The 27,105-nt window shown below is 46.7% G+C and overlaps 1 protein-coding gene across 2 annotated transcripts; it reads right to left on the minus strand.

Annotated features, from left to right (window-relative positions):
* Window positions 1–5,074: 5,074 nt before the first annotated feature.
* On the minus strand, window positions 5,075–26,315 carry IDH1 (isocitrate dehydrogenase (NADP(+)) 1). 2 transcript variants are annotated; one of them, XM_034785679.1, is made up of 9 exons: window positions 26,169–26,315; window positions 22,458–22,585; window positions 20,234–20,525; window positions 17,782–17,887; window positions 14,806–14,983; window positions 13,630–13,781; window positions 9,865–10,005; window positions 8,703–8,865; window positions 5,974–6,067 (listed from the first exon to the last, which is right to left on the minus strand). In XM_034785679.1, the coding sequence occupies exons 2-9, from the start codon at window positions 22,577–22,579 to the stop codon at window positions 5,974–5,976; spliced, it is 1,248 nt and encodes a 415-aa protein (XP_034641570.1). In that variant the 5' UTR covers window positions 22,580–22,585; window positions 26,169–26,315. The 2 variants fall into 2 exon arrangements, with proteins under 2 accessions (XP_034641569.1, XP_034641570.1); XM_034785678.1 differs by lacking the exon at window positions 26,169–26,315 and having other exon boundaries at window positions 5,075–6,067; window positions 22,458–22,579.
* Between the last annotated feature and the right edge of the window lie 790 nt (window positions 26,316–27,105).

Consider the following 27,105-nt stretch of genomic DNA (forward strand, 5'->3'; position numbering starts at 1 on the left):
CCAATTCTCTGCTACCTGCACTGGAGCCGTTCCAGGGTGGGGATGGGGCAATGGAGAAAGGTGATGGGACCAGGGGAGATGTGGACAGGTTGTTCGGATGCCCCTGCAATTACACATCCCAGTAGGGGCTGTAGTTCATGATGGGAGTAAGTTCTATTTAGATGGTCAACGAGCATTGGGCCAGATTTGGTCCAACTCCACAGCTTGTCAGTCTTGCTTTCTGGGAAGGTTTTCTGTACGTTTAGAATCCAATGTTTTGTCATAAAATCACAGAAATGTAGGGCTGTAAGGGACCTCGAGAGGTCATCAAATCCAGCCCACTGGAAGGAGCCACTTGGAAGGAGTTCTGCACTTGTGCAATAATAAGTAAAAGAACTAGCCGGGTAAAGCACTGCAGCATCCCTTAAAGGCGATGAATTTCCACTGACTTCCATGGGAGTTGGATCAGGCCTTTCATACATCCAATGTTGCTGTATGTCTGATATATATGGGGATTTTTTTTAACCATCAAACCCTTCCTTGTCCTTGAGTCCTCCTTGGGTAAGTCAATGCTCTGCTGCTTTATTGACTCAAACACTAGCTGGGAAACTCTCCCTGTCTTTAAGGCCTGGGCTACACTGGGGAGGGATCGATCTAAGATATGCAACTTCAGCTACGAGAATAGCGTAGCTGAAGTCGATGTATCTTAGATTGACTTAGAATCACTTACTTCGCGTCCTCGTGGCGCGGGATTGACAGCCACCGCTCCCCCGTCGACTCCGCTTCCGCCTCTCCCCGTGGTGGAGTTCCAGAGTTGACAGCAGAGCGATCAGGGATAGATTTATCATGTCTACACTAGACATGATAAATCGATCCCTGATAGATCGATCACTACCTGCCGATCTGGCAGGTAGTGTAGATGTACCCTAAGAATGGGGTGTTAAGAGCAGAGGAGTTAGCGCTAATGTTAAACGATGTGGGTCTGAGTTAACTGCTTACAAAAAAAACACACCAAAAACCAAAGGCCACCAGCTTTTAGCAAGTCAGCAGACTAAACTGGGCCCAATTCGCCTCTTCCATACATGGTTCCTTACCACACTGAAGTCAGTGGAGTTATTCCAATGCAAACATGGGCCCAGTCCAATATGTGTAACTGCAACCAACAAACTTTGTTAGTCTTGTTAGTCTTACATTTACACTCCACTGTCTGCTCTATAATGGACAGTCACAAACAACACTCCAGAAGGGAAGAAATAGCTTAAATATAAGGAAGAATAAGTTCAAATGGACTCTGTTAATAGTGCTTCAATGTCATTGCAACACTCACTACAGTCTCTGTGCAGCTCGAGGGCTATGGGCTGAGTAGGATGTCAGCGTCTAGAAAAGCCAGTTTGCAGCTCTCCAGCAAAACTACCTCCCAGATTGAGGTCATGTGACTCCCTAAAATCTTTGAGCAGATCTGGGCAAAATACAGGACAAGAACAAAACAAAAATTCTGTCCGAAGTAAATCAACCCCCTGGCTGTTACTAGTCAATCTGGTAAAATCACTGCATGTGACCTTGTGGGGGATGAATTTAAATAGTATGGCTTTATATTTTAAAAATAGCAACTTTTCTTCTGTCTTTGGAAGGCACACTGTAAGAGGCACTAATCTCTAGTGTCATTCTCTTCCTCCTCATAGTATTCTGTGCTACTAAAGTGTTTTTCCAAAGGTATTGCTCTGATTACTGCCCATTGCCTATCACTGGCTGTGGAAAGCAGTCACAGATTTTGGACAATACAGCCTTGAGGGAATCTCATTCAGACCCACCACACAGTTTCACTTTGCCCAGTAGACAATATAAAGTGTGATGGCCCTTGAGTTTCCTGGTTTCTCAGGGCTTGTCTTCACTGCAGAGTTAACCTGAGCTCTGTCTCAGGTGTTGTCTACACACAAAAACCTCTGACTGGAGGGTGGGTGGTGGTGGTGCTTTCAACCTGGGCTAGCTGACCTGCCCTGGGTGACAGGCTAAAGCCAGAGTTTTGCCTACAGTTGGGTGCGTAACCCACACATATTGCAGTGAGACCCCAGGTTCAACCACTCCAATATGGCTAAACCTACAGTGCCTTCCCATAATTCCCCATGTGCTCAGAAGGACAGACAAGTTCTCCCATAATTCACTGGGCAGGAATCCTACAGCAGCTCAGTTTCCTGCAGCGCTAAGAATCATGGGATGTCCCCCAGAAGTCCTAGCAACATGGAGGGGATTGCAGCACCAGTGAGCGTGCAGTAACTCAGGTAGGGCTTTGCAATGTGGCTGCTAGCCCCAGGCTACCTCTGCACCGAAGCCATGCCCTCAGTGGTAATGGCCCCTGGGCTAGTCGGCTGGGCTTTGGGGAACTGGTGCTGCTGGGTTTGACCTTCCTGTCTTCTGCAGGAGCCCCAGCAGGGGTTTCAGTACCTTGGGCTGGGTTTTCAGAAGAGCTGAGCACCACCAAATCTGATGGAGGACAGAGGAGAGCTGTGAGTGTTTGGCCTGCTCTGCTATGGGCTCACCCCTCACCTTATGTGGCAGTAGTAGGGGGCCCACTTTCTCCCATCTCCAGCATTCTGTGGAGAGCTGCAGGGGTCACTGCTTCTCCCCTGCATGAGTGGCTGCAGGGACTCCCAGTGCTTACCACTGTTGCCGAGGTATAGCTGGGGGAGTGGCTGGGCTTGCTACACAGAGCCCCCTTGCTTGGGTGGTGGTGGTGAGGGGTCCTTACAGCAGAGGGTTTGATATTAACACCCTGTTGTGATGCCTGGGGCAGTTCACCCCTTTCAGCTATTGGCTCAGGCTGTCTGCAGACTCAGGCAGATATTACTGCATCAGTCACATTTGGGCCATGTTTTCAAGGTTTTTATCATAATCAAAGAGGATAATTTTTTTAAATGAAAGCTAAGATTCCGTGCTCATCACATGACTCCAGGAGCTGGGGCCCTAGGCATCGGCATTGTAGTGTCTAGACATTAACACTACCAGGACTCTATAGAGTGTATTTGATTTCTTGTCCTCCTCTTATTGTGAGTTGCTTGTCACTGCACGGTGGAGCTGCTAGGAGCGTTCCTAGTATTGGTGTTTATCTAGGTAGGCTGTTGAACTTGATCTTTGTGTGACTCTCCCACTTGCGGCAGGGGGCTGCTAATGTATCACTCAGTCATGAACCAGGTGGCATGACGATTCTGATTTAAACATTTTCCAGTGTTTCTCTTGCAATGGTTTAGTGTGGATGTAGTGAGCAGCCCCGCAATAACAGTTGCACAAGTTGAAATGAACCCAGCTCTCAAACGCACTTTGGGAATAGGCTGTGCACTCCTAGAACAGGCCCTAGATATACTTAACTAGCAGCTTAGAGAGCCATGTTTCAAATGAGTGCACTCCATAATGTCAATGCTGCTCTCTAGATTAACCTGGACTACGCTACTAGCTGGTCAAATTTAGGATTGAGCATCCCACTGCCTGTATTAAATTATTTCACTTTCTTAACCAGCTCTTTGAGCATAGGGTTGGCTGCAGGCTTTGAGCATCTGTTTGGCTGGCTTCTGAGCCTGTTAGGTTGGTCAGTAGGGTTTACACTGATGTAACTAAAGTCATAATCTGGTCCCTGCTGGTTTTATAGTTGCCATTATGTGTACCGTCTTTGGGTACAAAGTCTGTTTTACTATTGTTTACATCTAACTGCTGAAGACGTCAGAGAAACAGGGCGTATCGCAGATATCATTTCAGCCTACAAGGACAGACATTAGTGGTTGTTTTGGTCTCCTACTCCTACAAAAATGCAAATTTTGTGTTCTCGAGAAAACTTGGGGGTTGCAGACCAGATTTGAATCTCCTTTTCCAAACCTACTGTACCCACCTTCTATAGGTCTACCACTCACATCCTTTCAAGAGGCTTCTGCAATGCCCACAACTGAAGCAATTCATAATCCCACAGAATTAAGCCAGCAAGATGTGCACATGCCTAAAACGAATGACTGCATGGTCTCATTGCTACAATTCTCCATCTTCCCCATCCCATCCGCTTCCTGTTGTTTGCTATTACTTCTCATAATGTCACATCTAATATTAGAGGGTAAAGTAACACCTGTTTGTTCTGTAAGATGCCTACTGCTTTTCTCCACTGTAAAAAGGATGTCAGTCATCTAAACCTGGGAGCTTTATGCCTATGTGGCCAGATGGAAATCTGTACTTTTGGGGTCTCTACTCCAACCTCTCACCTTACCTCCCAACTTCCACAGCCATGGCCAGAGAATCAGAGGTTTTGGGTGGTGGTAGGCAGGGGGAGGGGAATACAAGGTCATCTACTCCATTCCCCAGCCAGTGCAGGATTGTTCCATATTGCATCTCTTCAAGTGTAGTGTCCAGTAGGGGGTTAAATGTGGGATGGGTGGGTTTCCAGCACATTCCATGGCAAATTATTCCACAGACTAATAGATCTCACTGGCAGGCAATTTCTTAACTATATTCCCTTGCTCCACTAACCTCTCTGCGGCTTCCCACTGCAACTGGCAGATTATCAGCCAAGGCCACAGAGCCTTAAAGAGGTGGGTGGTAGCAAGCAGCAGTCAGGCTGGGGGCTCTGTAGGCATGATGAAATTGTATGTTTGTAGGTAACTAGGTCATAGGCAGCGAAGGAGCTGGGTAGGGCTTCAGCCATATTGCATTGTGCAGAGCCATGCAAAGCCTAGAGCCAGTCTTGTAAACTCTGGTATGCACTAGCTGGAGCTACATGATATTCACCCATTACTAGAAGTGACAGTTAATAGACGTCACTGCTGTAGTTTTCCTTGCAATAAGGAAATATGCAATTTTTACATCTACTGCCACACTACAGCTGACAACTTGTCATAGGCAAAAACATGAAATAACTTACTAGCAAACAGGAGTTTGTAAATAAGAATTAAGTAATTTTACCTCTTAAGTATGATATCTTTACAACTAACTTTTGCTTAATGAAATCTGTCTCAGCATTAACTGGGTTGATAGGCTGTGGAGAGATGCAGTTGAAGGGATTTATTTTGGATAGTTCCGTTTTTTCCCCCCTCACACACACACACAATAAAAGAGACAAGAGGATGTTAGTTCTGGTTTTATTTTAGTCTGAACTAATATATCCTTCAAGGGAAAAAAAACCCCAAACCATGGCTGGAATAGTGTTTCACAATAGACCATAATGCTGAACATTGAAGTGTCACAACGATATAAGAGACTGAATAAGAAGCATTCAGCTGCCTGAAGAAAGCAACTTGAGTAATTGCACCTTTCTGAAATACATGGGCCCTGGTAGGAGGTAAGAATTCCCATACAGTAAGAAGGGTGTATAATGAAATAGAGTCTCCCCTCCCCCAAGTCCCACCACATCCTGGGTTTAGTAGCCATTTACCCTAGGGAACTGAAACAAGCTTCCAGCATTCATTAAGTGTTCTCTCTTTGCTATAGCTCTGATTCAAGTAACCCCTCATCGCCAGGCTACTGTGCTCTGGTTACCATTATCGAGGAAGTTGGTTTAATGCATTCATAAGACAGACTATTGAAAAGCTGGAGTTTACTGTGCTGCTGGCACAGTCAGTGTATGATGCTGGAGAGGAGAGGACTGTTCCAGTTTCTACATGTCTGTTGTACAGTAGGTTACCACTGGTTTAACCGCTCATGTATCATCCTCTGGTTTTGAAGTGAGGCAGAAAGGGGGAGGGGGGCGGGGAGGAGAAGAGGCAGTAGTGAGGGATAAATCAAGGAGGAGGAAAGTCCTGGCCTGCTTTGAATCTTGTTAGGTGTCCTACCACATTCAGATGGCTGCCAAATAGACCCCACACCCCAGTAGTTAATGAGTTAACAGGTTTTTAAACAGGTTTCATTTTAAAAAAAGGTGACCGTGTCAATTCTCCCAGTACTGTGAAATGTTACACACCACAGTGTAAGCCAGTCATCAGACAGAGGCGGGCTTCTCTGCAGAGTGCTTCCTGACGTCTGCCCTTACAATTTGGGCTGCGAGGTTAGTTTCATGTTCAAGTTTTCAGCAAGCTTCTCCATGAACTCAAAGGTGTTCAAGTAATCGGACCGCTTCACGCTGCAGAGGGAAAAACACACCAAACAACCATCTTAAGGCACTGACGCTGTCAAGTGTAAAGGGAAAAATGCTCTTCAGGCTTTGAGTTATAATGCTACTGAAGAACAGCATAAAACACTGATCAGTTTGTAGTGTGACGGTTACTTCTGTGCAAGGACCCTTGTGTGACAGAATGCTAGGCAACAACACCTATTGCGTTCTGGGGCTATAGGCCCCTCCCTCAGCCTAAGGGGAGGAGCTACTGAACCCAGGGCTCACGCAAGTTGAGCTTGACCACAAATGAAAACCAGGGACAGGAGTGAGGTTATAGGGCCAAAATCTGGGATCCAGAAGGGGACACCGAGCAGAGAACCCCAGACAGCACCCACTGCTCCTTGAAGGTGTCTAGAGAGCCAGTGGACGCAGCCCAGAGGAACTCTGCTGGATGCGTGATCGAAGCGAGGAATGGAAACCAGCCCCACAATTGCAGAGCACCTTCCCATCCAGCATCCTCCTCCTGGTTTTCTAGATGGTCACCTTGGCCAGTGCTAGGAGGAGGTCTCTTGACTTCGTGGGGCGGGGACAAGGCGTGCATAAATCAGAAGATGAGGGGAAAGGGCAACCAGAACCCAAGGAGAAGGTTCTGGAGGAGCAGGAAAAGGGGCTGCAACCTGGCGCGCTGCATGTAGATGTGCAACAGGTTCTCCCCAATGCCGCAAAAGGGACAGGGAGGGAGGTGAACTGCGCCAGGTACACGGCAGTGCTCATGGCTCCATGAAGGAGCTGCCAGCTGATATCCCTGGTCTACTGTGGGACCAAAGTGGAATACAGGCTAGCCCTCCGGGGTTCCTCACCCTCCACATGTGGTAAAAGGTCTTGCCACTTGGTGTCAGGGCGGGACACAAGGGTGAGGAAATGGAATGTGTGGAGCATGAGCGTGTACAACTGTTCTCTAGGCGCGGTTCGGAAACTAACCAATTGCAAGTCGCACAGCCGGCTCAGGTTACAGAGGGGAGGGGACCAGGGATTTGCAGGGCAGGGGCCTGATAATAAGGTCCAGAGGGCCAGGGGTGGGTGGGGAGCACCCTCCTGGACAGACTGTGGCAGCAGCTCCTTCAGGATTCATGTAAAACAAAACCTCGAAGTAACCATGCTTCAACAGTCTCTCAAACAGCTTCATGTCTCATTGGGAGACTGTAAAACCCACATCAGCACCTTTCAGCCAAAAGGGTCAGCTATGCAGGCAACCGCACTGAAACGAAGCCAGTGCAGGAGTGGAGCAGACATGCCGATAACAGCGTACTATGCTGGGGACCAACAGTAAGGGAAGGGGGAAATGTTTGGACAAAAAAAGAGCTGGGCAAACCCCTCCTCCTATGAAACGTGCCAGGGATCTTCTAGATCCCCGGAGCAGACAAGACATCACTTAAGGTCTCATCTAGAAGACTTTCATATTGTATCTACCTTAGAAAGGACTGAGTTGCCCTTTTCCAGATTTGAACCTGCAGCTCCTGTTTACATCCGCCCTACCTAGTGCTTAGACTATTAAAACAACCTCTGCCTACGATTAACAGCAGCACAGCTTTCCCTTTTACCGGTTTTGTTGTTGCTACTGGTCTTAGGCTATATGGCGCTCCCCACTCACTGATTTATGACAAGAATGTGTGTATTAGTTGCTTTGCCAGTAAAATGACATGCCCCTCCAGCCTACAGGCAATTCTCACCCATCCTTGGAAAAGTTGGAAGACTGGCTCTGATTTGCATCAGGCATGTGGAGGCTTGGGCCAGATATTACAATTGATAGGGAAAGTGTAAATACAGTGGCCTGCCCAAGAGATTGTAGAGTCTGTCTTGAACTATACCAATGCACAGTTCTCTTCAATCCCTTGTTAACAGGTTAATACAGGACCAACTCACATTGAGCGGAAAGGCTTAGTTCTGTACTAGAATGTTAAGACAGTAGAAGGACATGATGAGGGATCTGATTGGCCCTTCTTTACTTGCCTCACTTTGTAACTGTGTTTGCAGCTCAAATGGTATGCAAGACCATCCCGGCACCCTTAACAAAAGATCTAGTCACCCTGGAGGGGCACGTGAAGGAGAGAATGGTCAGAATTCTGTAGATTAATTTTCTGTAGGCTTTAGGAGGTGGATAAACCAAACCTTCATCCTAGTGCAGTTCACACTTGTATTTAATAAAAGCGAGTGTCACCGTAAGACAGTCGTCCCACGGTAACTGTCTCCCAGTCTGTTCTTGTCAACCTGGGCTCTTACACCATTTGGCCAGGCAGGATGGATTGAGCTACTTAGATTGTAAGCTCTTGGGGGCAGGGACTGTCTCTTCACCGTAGGCAAATCACTTCACCACTCTGACCTTCAGTTTCTCCGTCTGTAAAACAGGGCTAACGATGTTGACCTCCTTTGTGCCGTGCTTTGAGATCTATGTAAGAGCCAGCTACTCTGATTATTCTGTGCTTGTGCAGCGCCTAGCATAAAGGGGTCCTGGTCCATGATGGGGGCTCCTAGCTGTTCCAGTAGTACAAATAATAATAAACAGTGGTTTTAAACCTACCCCCCACCAGCCTGCCATGCACTACTGGTCACTATAGCAATGCCATGGCCTAGTTTAAGAGCAGTGCAGACACCACATACTTACTTAGGTAAACCTTTAATACAAGCAGCTAAGTCCTTTGTCATGAAGCCAGCCTCTATAGTCTCCACACAGACCTCTTCCAAGGCGGTGGCAAAGTTCTTGAGGTCGGCGTTGTTATCCAGTTTAGCTCTGTGAGCTAGTCCTCTAGTCCAGGCAAAAATGGAGGCTAAAGAGAAAGAGAGAGTAATTGTAGTGCTGAAACAGTAAGATGAGGCTGCACTGTCACAAACAAACAAACAAGTAAGGAATCCCCCAAGTAAGAAATGGAACAACTGATGAAGGTTAATAAGAAGAGCTGAACTTTCAGTGAAAATCTGGAGCGCAAACGGGAGTGACTTCACATCCCCGTCTCTTTTTTGTTTTTTAAAGCAACCCATGTGCTATTCCTTATCTTTTTTTAAGCTCCAGATTCTCTTTTGCTCCTCTCTGTGGCACATGATGGAGATGAACAGAGGCCAATACGAAGAGCTACATGCAATGAAAACATCCAAAGTTATTAAATACCATACACGCTGGAATCTGATTACTTCCCAGTAACATGTTGCACGGAAAATGAGGGTAAGTGCAGATGATGTTTTATAGGGCTTGTTGATACACACACATAGTGCGCGGCCCACTGGGGAGTGAATCTATCCTGCACGAGCCTGCCACGCGCTAAGTGCCCATGTGGACCTGCTGCCCCACACTAAAAGTCCCTAGTGTGCTTTAATCTACACAGGAGTAGAATAAAGCACACGAGGGAACTCTTCAGTGCATAGCACCAGGGTCCACATGTGCAGGGTAGATTTACACCCCGGCTTGTGGTGAACGAAGCGTTCACATAGACAAACCTGTACTCTGCTCACTTGTGCTTATCAGCTGCGTGTCCCTATTTTATTTGAAAGTAAAACAACCCGGTGGAGCCATTACTACAGCATTAACGCAGGGATGTCAGAATATCTCATAGGTTAGATCGTGTACACAATTCATTGCTCCCATCCAGTCAGTTCCAAGCTGCTTGTACTGTACACAGCAGAAGTACCAAGGAAGATACACAAATTATCATGCAATTCGCATGTGTGGCATTCTGTGATGCAGGAATTTGCAGGAACAACAATGCGGGTGTTCTCAGTCTTAACTCCTTCTGACGTGTCGCAATCAGTCAGAGAAGCACGAGGCATCTTACCAATGGGATTAGTGGAAGTTTCTTCACCCTTCTGATGCATGCGATAGTGACGAGTAACTGTGCCATGAGCAGCTTCTGCTTCCACTGTCTTGCCATCTGGGCAGATCAGTACGCTGGTCATCATCCCCAGAGAACCATACCCTGCAGGTCATAAGCAAATGGGTCAAGTCTTCCTCTGAAAACCCCGACTCCGCTAAAGCTACCCCACTCTGCCAAGCCACAAGGGAAGCCAAACAAATTCCTGAATAACAGCCATACATTAAATACTAAAACACCCACTCATTCAGTTCTGACTTAGGAAGCTGCTCCCAAGTGTCTGAAGAATAGAAGTTATTCACCAAGACCACTAGAAAACTGCAGACATTTTGCTCCATTTCAAGCAAATTCATATTCACCATAGCCAGCCACTTGTTTTCTGCTCATAGTCTGCAAGCACCTTTCCTCTCCCATTGACTCCCAAAGCTCTGAAATAAAAGTCACTCAAAACTGCAAGGCAGCATGGGAAGGGGATGGGAGCAGCAAGGCTGTTTAGGAATCGGATTTTGCATTTGATTTCACACTCGCTGGTCCCAACCAGAGTAGAAATTCAATTCTCCCAAGAGAGAGATTCATATTTCTCCTAGGGGAAGAAAAAGCAATGGGCCCAGAAAAGCTAGCTGCAGTGGGAGGAATGGAAGATTTCCTTATGGGGTGTGTGCAGAGATAGGAGGGGAGCACTGAGACGTGGCTGGGAGAGGTGTCGGGAGCCAGGTCCAGGCAGGTTCCTACCTACTCCCAGGCCTGTTCCAGTCCCTCCAAGTCCCGCTCCCTGGCCCAATCCTAGGCTTTGCTGCGGCTGCTCCAGCTCCGGTGGATCCTGCTCTTGTCTTGCTCACACTGGGGTGGAGGGAGTTTCTATGGGGGCAGAGCCCCCACAATATTTCCATTATGGGGGCACTTCTCCTGCCCCCCTTCCCAGTTCCACTGCCCTGCTTCTTATCTGTTCATGTATTTTGTTGTCAATCCTCATTCCTAAGGTGACCATATGTCCCGTTTTGCCCGGGACAGTCCCCTTTTTAAGCCATGTCCCAGCTGTGATGACTTTTTTTTTTTTTTTTTTTTTGGGCAAAAATGGGTATTTGTCCCATTTGCTCTTACCAATTAATCAGCAGCTGGCAAGAGCAAACGGGACAATTGCCCATTTTTGCCAAAAAAGTGGGGCACGCACCCCTAGTGGGCGCAGAGGAACATGCGGGGGTAAGGGAGCGGCAAGGCCACCCCTGTGGGGGGGGGGAGGGGAAACAGGGTTTGCACAAGCAGCGATGCCAGCTGTGCGGGCGCAGGCAGGATTTGGGCGAGTAGCGACTTCAGCCGCGTGGGGGGGGGAGGGAACAGGGCTCAGGCGAGGAATTACATCAGTCCCACACGGGGAGCAGGCTGCATGTGGGAGAGGCAGGGCTCAGGCCAGCAACTTGGGTCAGCCCCGTGTGTGGCGTAGAGGGGGGGCAGACACAGGCCAGCCCCATGTGCGGGGTTGGAGGCAGGGCTCAGGCAAGTGGCTTGGGGCAGCCCCATGTGGTGTCCTGTTTTCCCTTTCGGAAATATGGTGACCCTACTCATTCCCCACATTTATCTTGTCACATTCATCTCCATTCCTACGGAAAGGTCCCATCAGATAAAGGGCTTTGGGAGTGGGAGGAGAAACTTGCTCCTGTACAGAGATTTAAATTTCTGTTCTACGCCACACCTGATCATCTGGGGTAGTCGGGGCCAGGTCCTCCACTGGTGTAAAGTGACATGCTCTAGGAATGTCAATGCGCTACACTTGGGTACACCAGCTAAGGACCTGGCTCACTCTGTCTAACATAGTAAGACTTTGATTTTACATGTCATCTCCTTGGGAGGATCTCAAACCACTTCAGAAGCATGAACAAGTTCTGCCTTGCAACCTCAGTGTGGTAGGCGAGTATTGTTCTCCTCCCCAATTTAGAGAGAAGTAGGCTCAGAAAGACTGAAGGGCTTGCCTAATGTCACATGAACCCAGTGGCATTGATAGAACTATAGTATCTTGACTTCCTGTCCTCTGCCTTAGCCACATGCATGGCTGGATTAATGCACAGGCAAACCAGGCACATGCCTAGGACCCAAATTTGTGGGGGCAGGGAGTTAAAATCGTAGGCCAGTGTCCTCCTTGTCCAATGCCTTGTGCCACCAAGGGGGCACCAACCACCCTTCACCCAGGCACCACAACCCTAATCCTGGCGTGATATGGAGGGGAGACCCCAGGGGCGGAGGTGAATGCGAGCCCACGCCGCACTCACCCTGCAGCAGTGGTTCCTGTCCCACAGGTCTAGACCTGGCTCCCCACTCCGGACATTGCACGTTGAGACCTGGTGCCTGGGTTGCAGCACCAGTCATGTCTGGCCCAGCCGCCTCTCTCCGCCCCTGTCATGACAGAGGGGCAACCGGGCCGAACCTGAGTGGTGCTGTAACCTCATGCACCAGGTCACAATGCCTGGAGCAGGGCCCAGCCCCACGGGACAGGAACCGCCACTGTGGGGTGAATGTGGGCGGGCTCTCTCCAACCCCCCTGCCCCTCCAGAGCCAAGGGTCACCAGATAGCAAATGTGAAAAATCGGGACGGGGCAGGGGGGTAATAGGCTCCTATATAAGACAAAACCCCAAATATTGGGACTGTCCCTATAAAATTGGGACACCTGGTCACCCTACCAGAGCCTTCCCTCTGCACTGGGCCAGGAGAAATGTATGTTTACTTAGGATCCAGTGATGGGTTAATCCAGCCCTGACCACATGGCCATTCTTCCTTCCCCTACGTTCTTCAGCACTTAGGGTCCCAACCTGCAAGGTCCCAGTGCTTGAAACTCCCATACTTGAACAGGTGTTCCATGAACCTTACAACTTATGGGATCAGGCTCTTACACTGGGTTTGAGTGCTCCATCCCACAGAAAGAGCCACAGGGGAGAGCCTGAGAGAATGGAAAACAAACAAACAAAACCACAAAACCTGTTTTCCTGGTGCCATCCCCTCTGGCGGGAGGAGCTTGTGGGGATGTAAATCTGGGAGCTCATGTCACCTTCTCACCTTCCAGGTCTCTGAGATCTGGGTCACTGGAAGCTTCTTGGGGCAAGGAACAAGAATCCCTCTAAGTTTTGTGTGAGGCAAAATTTGCTGTTGGTGCTAAAGAAAGAACACTACTCAACTCATGTTCTTCCTGCGAGTGCCACACACATGCCAAAAGGCCACATCTTTGAGTAGGATTCTCACCAAGAGCTAGGAGTTTTATTCATATCAATATCTATCTAGCTCTTGGCATTTGGGTTACATTTTTATGTCATTACAATTTCTTTTTTTGCTCATGGGGCATTGAGCCAATTTGCTGAGGTGACCTTTCTATGCTCCGCTTTCGCCACTGTGCCCTAGGTTAAGTCATGCAGGCATTTTGGTGACCAAATCCCAGCTACTGGTGCAAGCACTTTGGGTTTAGAGCCATTAGTAGTTGTAGCACTGGAATAGCCATCAGACAAAGAAGTCTAAACAGAAGATGGATGCACTCTGCCAATTGAGAGTCACTTTTTAAAGCTAAGTTTGCATCTCATACTTAGTTTTCTTGAGTCTGTGAACTGCAAACAGTTCGGAGATAAAGCAGTGGCTCTAGGATAAGCATATGCACGGGTACATAGCATGAGATGCTCTGTGTGAGGCTGGTGGCCTTACTGTTACCCAGGCTTAGCCCAGCAACCTGCTGGAATAGGAACAGGACATACCTTGTGCCACAGAGTCAGACTGCACATCACCATCATAGTTCTTACAGGCCCAGATAAAGCCACCTTCAGATTTCAGGGCTTGAGCCACCATGTCATCGATGAGTCTATGCTCATACCAGATCTTCTTGGCTTCAAACTTGGGCCTGTATTCTCTGAAAGACAAGAAAACCACCAGGTAGCTTCTGGCAATTACAATTCTGGTCAGTGCAACATGCAGGGGAAAGGCTGAAATCCTTAACTTGCATGAGGAAGTGGGAGAGGAAAGGGCCTGTGGGCTCAGATGAAGATGTTTATGGGTCTTGAATAGCACCTGAAAGGACAGGATGTACATAATACATTTTGCTCCTGGTTTTATAGGTTTTTATGAAGCATGCATATAAAGATGGCATGTGACCAGTCAAAGGTGGGGGGAGGAGGGAAGACAACCAATGGCTGAGCTCCTCATATATGGGACAAAGAGCAAACATAGATTAGAGCAAACACTGTTAAAAGAATCTGTCTCATGCATTCAGCTTTGAGAATCAGTGGGACCAATGGTGTTCTCTCTTACACTGAGACAAATCAACAGCACCTCAGCTGTATTTAAAGGGATTAAACTGGTGAACGGGACAAGACTATGGCTCCATGCTTCTGTGAATTTACAGTGAATTTTGTGTGATCATATTTCTGGGGTCAATTGGAGTCTAATACTCAAGGACCTCCCTGGTTAAATATGAGAGCTGTAGGACAAGATACTTTCTTCAAAAAAGGCCAAACAACAATTTACTGAAATCTAGACAGATTCCCTCTTTATAATGTAAGCCATTTTAAGAGTATACATATGTACATTTTAAAGACAGAAGACTTGCAGTGCTCTACTAAAAAATAGTGAGGTTCAAGTTCTAAAGCAAGTAGCCAGGGATTTTCCACGACTCCATCCAAATCTCCAGAGCTTTCTTTTTATCATCAGTAGATGCCAGTGGAGATGGACAACGAAGCCTTGATTCAGGAGGGCCCTTAAGCACATGCTTGAGTGCCCCAACCTGGCTTCAATGAGAGCGGGGGGTGCTGAGCACTTCAGAGGTTTGGGCTCTGAATTGACGGTGGGGGTTCACAAAGAATAAGAGAACCATCTTTCTACTACAGCAAAAATGCTCTGGAAGAGAAAAACTGGAAGTAACAATCTGTACTAGTTACTTTTCATAGATCTCCTGAAAGATGTCTTTAAAGCGTCCATCATATCTCTTCAGAATGGTGTTCTTGGTGCTCATGTACAGGGGCCAGCCTTTAGATAATGCCATCTGGAAAGAACTGTGTGCAAAATCCCTGATGGAGTGGTCAAGGTTATACATTCCCATAGCTACACCACCACAGCCTATCAGCAAAGGGAGAAAAGAGAACAGTAAATAAGAATTAGCTACAACACTGGCTAAAAATCCACCCCATTTCTAACAGCCAGCAGGCTGGAATCCTCGGCAGTCTGTCTTTCCTGATGCGGTTCTAGAGACTGTGAAGTGTAACAGGATGGAATTCAGTTATAAACAATAGGACTCTTCCTCCCACATGGAGAGATATACCTATCTCAGAGAACTGGAAGGGACCATGAAAGGTCATTGAGTTCCAACCCCCTGCCTTCACTAGCAGGACCAAGTACTGATTTTGCCCCAGAATCCTAATTGGCCCCCTCAAGGATTTAACTCACAACCCTGGGTTTAGCAGGCCAATGCTCAAACCACTGAGCTATCCCTCCCTCCACATGTGCATCATTTGTCTAATTCTCTGAGTGCTGTGAGGCATGGATCTAGGCATGGTTCCTGGTGGATCTTTAAGCTTAAGTAACTTTTTACATGGCTGTAGGCCAGATATAGTTTCCTTCAGTGACACCTAACTACGGTCCAGATCACCACCACTCAGAGAGGGGGGAAAAAAACAAACAAACAAATGGAAAAGGGTTCTCGGGAGGAAATTGCTGTACGAGATCCTACTTCTTTGAGGTGGTGGTTTAACCATTGGCAGCATGGACAAAGGCTGTGGGACCAGCTCCATACTACGTGGGTCCCGGGAATCCACAGTCATCTGTGGAGGCCCTGAATCTCTTCACTGGCTCGGACCTCACTGCAGCCTCTCCTGGCTCCCTGAGAGAACAGGTTCATTGTCACCAGGCTGCAAAGAATGCTCTCCTGTTCCTAGAACCTCCATAAGGGCTATAGAGAAGAGACAACATAGCCTTGGACAGTATTCTGACTAGGTTGTGCACGGCCTGTGTATGTCTGAGGGGAAGGCAGGAAAATTGTGCATGTCCTCCATTCCACAGTTTGTAATCCCTTCCTCAGTACAGACCCTGGGAGGAGGAAGGAGAGACCTGCTTGTGGACCAGCAGGGTGGGACAAGCTAGCATTCTAAGAGATACATTAACATTCCCTAACTTCCTATTTAGTCTGAAGTACATACATTAAAACTGTGCGTGGCATATAGAAGTGGAATCACCCTTTGAAGCAGAAATAACTATATCACAGAGAACTCTGGTGATTTTATTGAGAACAACAGGAGCTATGGATTTAAAAATAAGTACAGAGCCAGTCAGCCAAGGAAATACAATTCCCCCAAACTCTCCTGTCATCTCTTCTGGTCTGAATAACAGAAGGGTAGGCTTCACAGCAGTACGCACACCCACTTCCCCCTTCTTTGAGTTGTGAAATTTCCTAGAGGCTGTTGTATCTGCCATGAGTTTGATCAAAACTAGACACGCTGGAATGGTCTTCCTACTGTTGACAATTACTAAAATGAAAAGATTAAGGTTCCTGGGCCCGATTGTGTTTCTACTTAAATCAATGACAAAATCCCACTTACTTCAATAAGACAGTTCCCATTGGCTGATCTCTATGAGAGTCTTCTCGTTGACTTCAATAAGAATTGGTTGGGGCCATTTAGTGAGAAACCTGAGATGGGCTCATTCTTATCCAAATGCCTTAGACCTTTACTATCATTTTCAAAGCAAAGTTACCACTGGCCTAAATGGGAGGTTTACCTGGGTCTGCAGGATCTGGCCTAATTTGAAATCTCACTGGCCAAAGTATTTTTCAGTAAGTTTTCTTATGACAACACCCCTCATTTGGAAACCCAAAAGATAATTTTGGAAGGAGTGCTTAACTTAACCACTGCCTATGTGTATTCCTGGTAACGATAGAAATAGTTGAGTCTTATTACAGAGGTACCTGGTGGTGGTTGGGGAAATAGCCAGACCTTTTCATAACTGAAGCAGGTTTGGTTGTTTGTCACAAAAGCAAAGTTGTTTTAAGATGACATTGGGTGTTGTTTTAAAAGTATTAAACCAAGTTTCATAAAAGCCGAACCCAAGTATGTTGGAATAGGATCCAAGAATACAAATCACCAGTCTCCATTAGTCTTAGCATGCAAATTGTCACCCAGCCTGCCATGCTTAGTGATGTACAGAGCAAAATGGGATTGACTACAAGGTCCTCCAAAGAACTTTTAGGGTTAGGGGTCTCATAGCTACCAAGTTTTATACAGCCTCAAGTGTAACATTTTCCTGAAAATAATTTAAAGAAGATAATTTGCACATTTGTACATAACCGTAAATTTCAGGTTCAACACAACTGCATGGCGTAGTGCTGGTGAAAGGCATTTGATTCACTGCCTTGGTGAACCAAGTGCTTTGTTTATCTAGAGTGTAGCAGCAGGGCCGGGAACCCACACACTACCCTGCCAGCATGGCTGAGCCCTGATCTGGGGGGAGGGGATTTCCTCTATAGTAATAGAAGTAGTTCATTCTCCAAGCAGTTTTTGGCTTTTTGACAGGATCTGCCAATTAGTCCAAAGCATGGTGGGGAGTTTGCAATGTGAGAATTTCTCTCTCTTATCAGCGAAGAGCAGTGCCTGACATAGCTACCAACGGCGCAAGTGTCACAGAAGATGCATGAGAAGTGGTAAGTCTGGTGTGTGTGTGTGTTTTGTATTTTGTTTCTTTGCTTTATGATTTCCAACACAATTGAATTAACTTTCAGCGCTGGAAAGTTCTCCTCCCCTCCCACACAAATGAAATAGGTCTCTAAAAGTATAGATGCTGTACCATGCAGTGAATCTGATACACCCAGCAACTTGAATCATGCCAAATACCAGTTACAATCACAGCTTTGGTGACACCATACATACCTTCAAAGTTATGGACTAGATAGGTCACTGGTTTACCGCCATCTTTCGGTGTATAAGTCATTTCTACTTTTCCAGGCCCAGGAACAACAAAATCTGTTGCTCTGTACTGTACAAAAGAGAGAAATTTAGTAGTTTCATCCAATACACAGGTAAACTGCAAGAGAAATAGTGTCATGTTTGGTCAAATAGCAATTCACATTCATAGGAAAAATGTGGAAACAGATGCACTAAAAGGTGAAAAATGCAGAAATTTACATTTTCCAGATGTAGATGACATTTTACTATTGCAGATCTCTAAAAATAGTATTGTTTAATATTCAGTGGGGAAGGGGAAAGGGATATTCTGGTAAATTCTATTTATTCCGTTTCATAATTGGGTTAACACAACTATGCACCAAACTACACTATCTTGACAATGGCTGTGAATTATGCTACTAGTGTCTAACCTTTCACTTCTGAGACCTGCTACAGTAACAATCATTCTCAGGCATTTGTGAATGGGTGAAAACTGCCCAAGCAGGGTAACACACACTCTAAAAAAACCACATAACTGTAAAACTTAAGTTACAATAAACGTGTATCATCATCTTCCAAATTGTCCTGGGTAAAGGTCATTAGGTTCTTTTTAGGCTACTCTCCATTACAGCCTTCGAGCCTTCTCACCATTTCCTTGCTGACATCAGTAATGTTCTTCCCAAGCTCTACAGCTTGCTGTTTTTCCTTTATCTCTTCCCATCTATTATTCCTTTCACTTGCTCTGGCAAGTTTCCACTTCTTTTGCTTTATCAACACACTGTCTAGCCTACTGTAATTTCCACTGCCTACTTAATTATTCAGTGCTCTTGATTTATTTCTTAAAGACGCAAGACTAATTATTCTTTTTTGTGAGGTATGGGCTCGGCAATTTCTTTTTGCTCTTAGGAATTAGATACTCAGCTGTCGCCTACTATTTTAGGTGAGCATATGACTTACCTAGCTCTTCTATAACACTGCTCATCCATAGATTTCAAAGCACTTTACAAAGAAGGTCTGTATCGTTATTCCCATTTTACAAATGGGGAAACCGAGGCACGAAGCTGCTATGACTTGCTCAACATCACACAGCAGGTGAATGGCAGGGCTGGGAACAGAGCCCAGGTCTGACTTCCAGTCCAGGACCTTCCCACGGGACCACACTGCCTTCCACACCATTTCGTTTCACTTGAACAGCTTCAAAACAAAACTCATCCCTCCCTCAACCATGTCTGCACCGTGAGCGGAATCTGTGCGGACAATCACTTGAAGAAGGACAAATGCTTTTTCACTAAGCTTTCAAACTTGTATTTAAATCAGATGCTCAAGTGACATGATTTATGTATAAGTCCAAATAAACAATGTCAGTGTTCATTAACACAGGACAAGTAAATGACATGGCAAGAACCCAGTATGTTGCCAAAAACCAAAAACACCCACCAGCTCCTCATTAGCTCACTTGCATAAATGTTTTGGCACAATTGTGCATAGTGAACAGGAGTAGGGCAGGCAATGAGACTCCTCTTCCCCAACAAAATGTTTTTCTTCCTCCTTCTAAAAGTCTCGTTAAAGTGGGCTTTCCGGGGGGGGGGGGGGGGGGGGGTGGAGGGGTGTTCTGCTGCCAAAGAGTGGGTCTTCCAGTTAAATAGACTGACTGGTTTCAGATCACTAGAGGACACTCTCAGCTTCATATTACACCAGCTCTCTCAGTATTAGCGATCATTAAAGAACAGGAATGTTCCTCGTTATGATGTGGCCTGAGGCTTCCAAGGCACCATTGTCCAGTCTCCCCAGGCACAAGCTATAAGGTAACCAAGCAAGTGGGTTCTGTTGGTTTCGGGTTGTTTTTTGAGTGAAATGAGTACCTCGCTCTACAAAAGCTGCCCATGGTGGAAACAGGGAGAATCGAGAAGTAATTTGGATGTTCGGCTACCTGGAAGTACTTCAGACAATTCGACAACACTGGGACAAGAGGAAGGAAAAAATTTAGGGGTAGAGTCTGTCTTATTCATTCACCGCTGCAATGGGGTGAGAGGAAGGCCTTGGGAGCAGTTGCTGGAGGCATTCTGTCTCTAGACTGCTAAGGCAGTGAGCTTGCCTTTGGGGCAGTTGGAAATTTCTACACTCTTTAATAAGGAACAGTGCGCACTACCTCCAGCATAGGCCTCTGTCTATTAGTAGTAGAACTGCGGTAGCTCCAGTCATCGACCAGCACCATGGTAGGTGCTGTACAAACACAGAATGCTAATAAGCATGGGAGTGCATCTCCACCCCCTCGTGGATCTATGCAAAAGCAGCTAAAATATGGCCTTTAAGAGATATCACATGCACGTTGGGTACATGCTGTTTTGTACCAGTCCTGTTCCCTGGGATAAGACTGTTCACCTAAATAAAGTACAGATAAAAAGAAACAGAGAATGACCCTAAAGTAGTAACTCACTTGGTCCCCATAAGCGTGACGGCCAATGATGATGGGTTTCACCCATCCAGATACCAGCCGGGGGATGTTTTTGCAGATAATAGCCTCCCTGAAGACTGTGCCACCCAGAATGTTTCGAATTGTCCCATTCGGAGACTTCCACATTTGCTTCAGCTTGAACTCCTCCACTCTCTTCTCATCCGGAGTGATAGTAGCACACTTGATGCCGACATTGTACTTCCTTATCGCTTCTGCTGCTTCTACTGTCACCCTGTCATCGGTCGCATCACGATTTTCCATGCCCAAGTCATAGCTACAAATAACCCCCCAAAATAATCAATAATCAAAGTCACCTGATGGATCAATCTAAGATGCTTATGGTCCTACATGATATAAATGGACAACACGCACACAGTCCTAGAATTCTGTCATTACTGGTATCTACATCCAGCCAACCTGCACTCCAGCAGGAGTCAAAACAAGGGAAGGTCTTAACACCAATATCTTCCCTCAAGGTTTCTGCAGGTGAGGGTGCAGGGATGACTTTAGTTTATGATCGAGGCTGTGTAGGAGCCCTGCCAAGAGCATCTGCCACAAGGGTAAACAGATGCGTGCATCCCCAGCTGCCTTGGCCATGTCCCATTCTCAGATAGTACCCACCTGCTTTGTGAGTATCTAATCAACCTATCACCCTGGCAGCTCAAGTGAAGTTGTGGCTGTTTTGCATTATTACAGCCTTCCCCGCTAGACTTTCCACTATGGGGCTCTCTGCCTGCGTGCAAATCAGCATAAACCCTGAGTGAATTAGACCCTTCTACTGCAAGCTGCTTGGGGCTGGGACTGTGGCTTTCTTTGTGTAATACATAACACTCAGCACACCAACAGGACCCCACAAACAATAATACCAGCGATGATGGAGTCAGCACACTGCTATGCTTTAAAATTACATCTGAACATATTTCTTTAGAACAGTGGAGGGGAAAACGTTTACTATACTTATTACTGTTTTTATGAACAACTGTGCTCTGCATATTTGTCCTTGAAGTATAATCAGTTACGTGTAAAACAGGGCGTGAATGTATCCACTGTGCTTGGGAAGACAGTCGGTCTCCTTCCCCACTTTTTAAGAATGGACTCTCCTCCAGACACTGTGTGTGCAATGAGCTGCTAGGTTCCTGTAAGTTCCTCTTGGCACTAGCAAGCAGTAAATCTTGGGTGAGTAGGAGGTGGAGTCTCCAGAACAAAAGCAAACTGCTTTGGAAGTAGGGAAAAGGTCGGACTCAGTGGGTTTGACTAATGATTGACACCACTGAAGATTTCTCCATACAGCTGGGAAAATAAAAAACCATGAACATGGCTGTAATTCTGACCTACTACTTTGAGGATAGGAAGGGAAGGAATAGCTCTTTATTTTGCTAAAATAAGTCTTGTAGGCCGTGTCATCACATTCCAAAAGGTGTGATTTTTCCCCCTCCCTGTTTTCTTAAAAACTTGCTCCTAATTTATTGTTCTGGAGGTGAGCAAAGGTGGATGGATGCAGTTTATGAAACTGTGAGAAGCGTGAACAGTCACAGACTAATCCAAACAGGGCTTAGTCCTGTTCCATCCCCGGCAACAGCCCCTTTGTACCACTTCAGCAGCCTAAATGGCTAAAAAGGCCCTGTGGGGAATTCCCCCATGTTGGCATAAGGCCAATGGGAGCCCAATACCATCATTCAGTAAAGCTGTAGGGATGTGCTGGAGGCAGGGGGTTAAGGAGAAATGGCTGAATTCCAGCTGGTTTAGGCTGCATAAAGCATACCTGCAGCCAGCTGTGCATGCTGCTCTATCACCAGACCTAGAGCAGCCCAGAATTAAGAAGGTCCAAAGGTGGTAACTGAACACCTGGGCTCTGACTCCTGTGCTGTCCCTTCTAAGAGGCACAGCAGTTTAATCCACTTATTGCTGGGCGTACACCACTTACCCCTGTGAGTCCACAGAGACTGCCAGGGAAAGTGTTTGCAGGAATGAGGTCATAGCGAAGACATTTTGGCAAACAGGTTTTTCATCATAAAGTAGTGGCTTTAAGTAGATGACTGAGCCCTTCCTGGTGGTCTTCAGAACAAATCATTTTGCAAACCAAGCAGAGTAGCACTGAGTGCTGGAGGGGAGACGTCTGTGGGAGGCCAGTTCTCTGACAAGGTATAAACCCCCACATAGACAAAAATATAAACCAATGCCCAACAGCAAATCAGCATATGGTTACCTGTGCAGGTCCAGATCCACATATGGAAATATCAGCTTTTCTTTAATCAGTTCCCAAATGACCCGAGTCATTTCATCTCCTTGCATCTCCACAACAGACCCTCCATGGATTTTTTTGGACATCTTGAACTAAATAAGATGTAAAAACAAACTAAACTCTCTCTATATTAAGCAATGCACATTTTTGTAACATGAACAGAAAAAAAAAAGTCCCAATCCTACAAACCCTAATCCTTTAGCAGTGTTGCCAACTCTCATTTTATTGTGAAATTTGGTGCTTTTCTTAAAGCCCCAGCTCCTGGATGCTTCTGATTAGGTGAGAATCTCAACGTTCACGTATGTTTCTATCCCTCATGGTTGTGGAGAGAAGGTTGAAAATGTGCCCTAAGCGCCTCCCAAAGGCTCAAAATCCAGAAGGGAAATAAAGAGAGTCCCAAATTTATTAGTTAAAAAACCCTCATGATTTCTAAGCCAATCTCATGCTTTTTGAGGGACCAGACTCACGGTTTTTGAATGCTTAAGGTTGGTGATACATATTCATTTTAGTAGAGATCAGTTCATCGCTGCTCTTCCCCACCCGGAGTAAAATGTCACATTGGTATAGAAACGCTAAGGATATACAAATACAACTCTTTATTTGAATATCTTACTTTTGGGGTTAAAGTAAATACTGGAACACATCAGTTTTCTGAAAACAGAGTACTCCTAAAGTATTGGAGTCAAGGGTCATTAAAAATATTTTCCACCAAGACTCTACATGGCTCCTATTTGCATTTTGATCTTTGTCAACAAAAAGTACTATTCAAACACTTTATGCATTACTTTCAAATGGCTACAATCGCTTGGTTACTACTTCTGCTTACACAAGAGCTATGACTTGGCAATTTTTTCTCAAACGCAAACCAGCAACCTAGTTCTCATATGCAGTTCTTATTAGTTATTTTAAGTTCTCAACTTAGATGCAGGAAACTCCTGTTTAAGGCCCTGATCCTGTAAACACTTATACCCAGGCACAACTTTGTGTACATGAGTAGTTTCACTGGATTCAATGGGAGGACTCACATGAGTAAAGTTATGCACAGGCATAAGTGTTTGCAGATTTGGGGACTTAGTGTGTAAATACTGATCCTTACTGACAGTAAAAATTCTTTGCATTGGTAATTCTTATTCAGCATTCATGTATCCAGTCCATTTTTAGACTTTAAGTGAAAGTAATGGAATAATTAATATAAATATTTCATAATTTATACAGGAGCTTTCATTTGAGGATCTCGGTGCCATTTACAAACATTGCTTAAGCTTCACAAGAAGCTTTGAGGTAGAAAAGGGGTAGCATGCCTGTTTTACAGATGGGGAAAGTGAGGCAGAGAGGGTGAGTGACTTGCCCAAGGTCATACAGAGTCCAGGGCAGAGCTAGGAACAGAACAGAGAACTCCTGATTCAGTCTTGTGCTCCAACCATGCTCTAGACGATGCTTCATTTTTTTTTACTTCCTCTAAAAACCCACCTTCTGAAGTGGCAATAAATTTGCAGCCTTATGCTACTAATAATCCCATCTGGACACATCAATTTGAATAACAACCAATCTGAAACATTTTAAAAGGTAAAACATTTTTTTTATTATATCCAAAGATAGTGTCCTTGCCAATATTAGATATAGTTGCCTAGTGCTTATTACAAGCCACTATATAAATGGCCATTCACAAAACTTTGGGTGAACTCATAGTAGGCTCAGCCCACACATATAAATACTCCAAGCCTAATTTTCAAACATGTTTTTTCAGTGATGAGGAGGAAGAAGGGCCTTGTGGGTAAGGCACAGGATTACTGGTTAAAAGATTCTGTGTTCTGTTTCTGGCTCTGGGTGACTTTAGCAATTCATTTAGGCCAACACTTTCAAGAAAGAGGCCACTGAGTTTGGGGTGTTTTAAAAGTTTGAGAGTCCAGAATAAGGCAACCAAAAGTGACCATTTTGGAATGTTTGGCTGCTAGCCACTCTGGCCTTTGTCATCAGCAGAAAAAAAATTAAAAGATGCATTTAAATATGTTAACTAACAACATTTTCCCTAGTATGGCTATGGCCTATGAGCCTTAGTTTCCCCACCTATAAAACAGAGATAATAAAACATTTAGACACACAGATGCCTAAACACTGATTTGAGCCTCTACACGTGGTATTTGGCTATCCTATTAAGGTGCTCACCTCTGATAGTCAGTAACTTCAGTGATCTATCCCTTTCAGGTTCCCCAGATTCTTGCCACAGAGCACGGACTTTAAAACAACATCCTCTCCCCTTTCATATTCTCAGCCCATGCACCTAGCCAAAGAGACCTGAATTGGACTTTCCCAACACTCTTTCATTAAGAGAGGCTCATTGCATAGTGTAGTCACTATTTACATTATTGCAAGTTACACAGTTCAAATCACATTCACGTTAGAGATGTGCAACCGTGCAGCTATGCCAGTGGCTGGAATCACAGTGCTGGCAAGGTCTGAGATCAGAATTTGATTTTGGGCCTTGTGTGCCTGGGAAAGTTTGACCTGTTATACCAATATAACTATGCCATTATAACCCTCTGCACAGACAAGCTTATTCTGGAAGAAGACTGGCTTTTTGTTCGTTTAGCTTAAACCCCTTCTAGAGTGAAATAACTAACCTCCCTTGCAAAAAAGCCACTCATACAAGAAATGTCCACAGGAGAGGTTATTCTGGTATAACTATACTGGCTGAAATTCACAGTTTAGGTTATACAAAGAAACAAAAGTATTTCCACTTAGACTAGGTCTGTACTAATGTAAAAGTGATCTAAGCTAAACAATAGAGTCTCATTGTGAAGCTTTGGTTGTCATGAAGCAGCAGTAATTTGATATTAATTTGCAATTTATGAACTGTCACTTCGTGTTTTCCAAAGATTTACACATCATACTCTTGACAGCAACTCAAAATGAAGTATTTTTAAAGGTGCATCTTTTGAAAAACCAAAAACACTGTAAACTTCCCACGGGGAGAATGAAATCATGCACTCAGACTGTTTCTGAGCAGCCTTGACACGCCCCTGCACCCTCGCCCACCCAGGAGAGAATGGCAGACCTCTGAAAAGGATCTAAAGCTGCAAAACACATTTAGATCCAGGCCGTTTGTAAAACCCAGCTGGCGCTATTGGAGGTATGCCATTCTGGAGGTAAAACACCCGCTTTAAGGAAAAGCGGATCATGATTTTCAGCCTGGGTGTGTGTGTGTGTGTGGGGGGGGGGGGGGTTGTTTTACAACTGCAGCGCTTGCTGGGGTGTAAAGTACAGAGGTCAGATAACAACACCGTGTACTCAGGGGACAAAGGGGACCGTGCAAACAGATCAAAGGTAAAAGGTCTCTATGTTTCAGGTTGCGGGGGGCGGCTGCCTGTCCCCCCCTCAGCGATCAGGCCCCGTTTCTAGAGAGAAGACTGACCCCTTCCTCTCCTCCTCGGTCCAGCCCCGGGACCTCACCCACCTCGTCCCTCTCCGAGCCCGGCCCCCACGGGGCTACCTCCCCCCGCGGCACCCCAGCCCCGGGCCGGTCACCAGGCACGGATCGGCCCGGCCAGCGGAGTCCCGGCGCCCCCCGGGCAGACGGGGCCGCTGTCACTGACAGCCCCTCCCGGCCCCCGCCCCGAGCCCGGGCAGCGCTGCTCCTGGGCTGGCCGGAGCGGGGAGAGGCGGCGCCCCGCTTACCTCGGGCTGTCACGGGCTTGGGTAGCGCTGTCTCCGCACCCGGCCTGCTCCTGCTCCCGGTGCCGCGGCGCCTCTGCTCGCAGCCGGCCGGGCTCCCCCTGCCGGCCCTCGGCTCGCCCTGGGCCCAAGGGCCCGCCTCCGCCGCCGCGCCCGCCAATGGCCTCGCCCACGGGCAGCCAATGGGGGCGGCCCACGCGGGTGGGCCCCGGGCGGGGCGGCGAGGTGTGTCCTGTCCGAACGTGGGGCTAGAGGAGGGGAGACAGCCAGCCAGTGGGTGTTATGGGGAGTGGGGGGATAGAGGAGGGGAGACAGCCAGCCAGCCAGTGGGTGTTATGGGGAGTGGGGGGATAGAGGAGGGGAGACAGCCAGCCAGCCAGTGGGTGTTATGGGGGTGGGGGCTAGAGGAGGGGAGACAGCCAGCCAGTCAGTGGGTGTTATGGGGGGTGGGGGATAGAGGAGGGGAGACAGCCAGCCAATGGGTGTTATGGGGGAAAGGGGGAGGCACAGGGAAAATGGTGCCCTGGGTGAACTTGTATTTTGGTGGCCTTGACCACTGCGGGCACGGAGCCCGCCCCCCCATTGTCCCTGTGGGCTCCCCACCCTCCTGCACCCCAACCTCTGCACTTCCCTCCTGTGCCCAGGCGGGGAAACTGGTCTGGATGCTGGGAGAGCTGGCATTGCTGCTCACTCCCCCAGGGAACGCTGCTTCTCTGGGATGCTAGGGGGTCGGGGAGCGACATCAGGGCTCCCTGCATCCAGGTCACTTTCCCCACCTGGGCGGCATGAGGTTAAGGCAGAGAGCAGCAACTCCTGATGCTGGACTCAGGGCACAGCCCAGATGGGGAAAGTGACCTGGATGCACGGAGCACTTGATGTTGCTCCTCACTTCCACCCTTACTGCCCCATAGGGGGACAAGCAGTATCTGTGTTGCATCAC

Source organism: Trachemys scripta, chromosome 11 (assembly GCF_013100865.1).
Source record: "Trachemys scripta elegans isolate TJP31775 chromosome 11, CAS_Tse_1.0, whole genome shotgun sequence".
Classification (NCBI taxonomy): domain Eukaryota; kingdom Metazoa; phylum Chordata; order Testudines; family Emydidae; genus Trachemys; species Trachemys scripta.

Coding starts and splice junctions, on each gene's coding strand:
- IDH1 (XM_034785678.1), bottom strand. CDS start 22,579: ATGTCCAAAAAAATCCATGGAGGGTCTGTTGTGGAGATGCAAGGAGAT. Junction 20,526..22,457: donor GTGGATCTGGACCTGCACAG/GTAACCATATGC, acceptor GGTTATTTGTAG/CTATGACTTGGGCATGGAAA. Junction 14,984..17,781: donor TCTAGTCCATAACTTTGAAG/GTATGTATGGTG, acceptor CTTTGCTGATAG/GCTGTGGTGGTGTAGCTATG.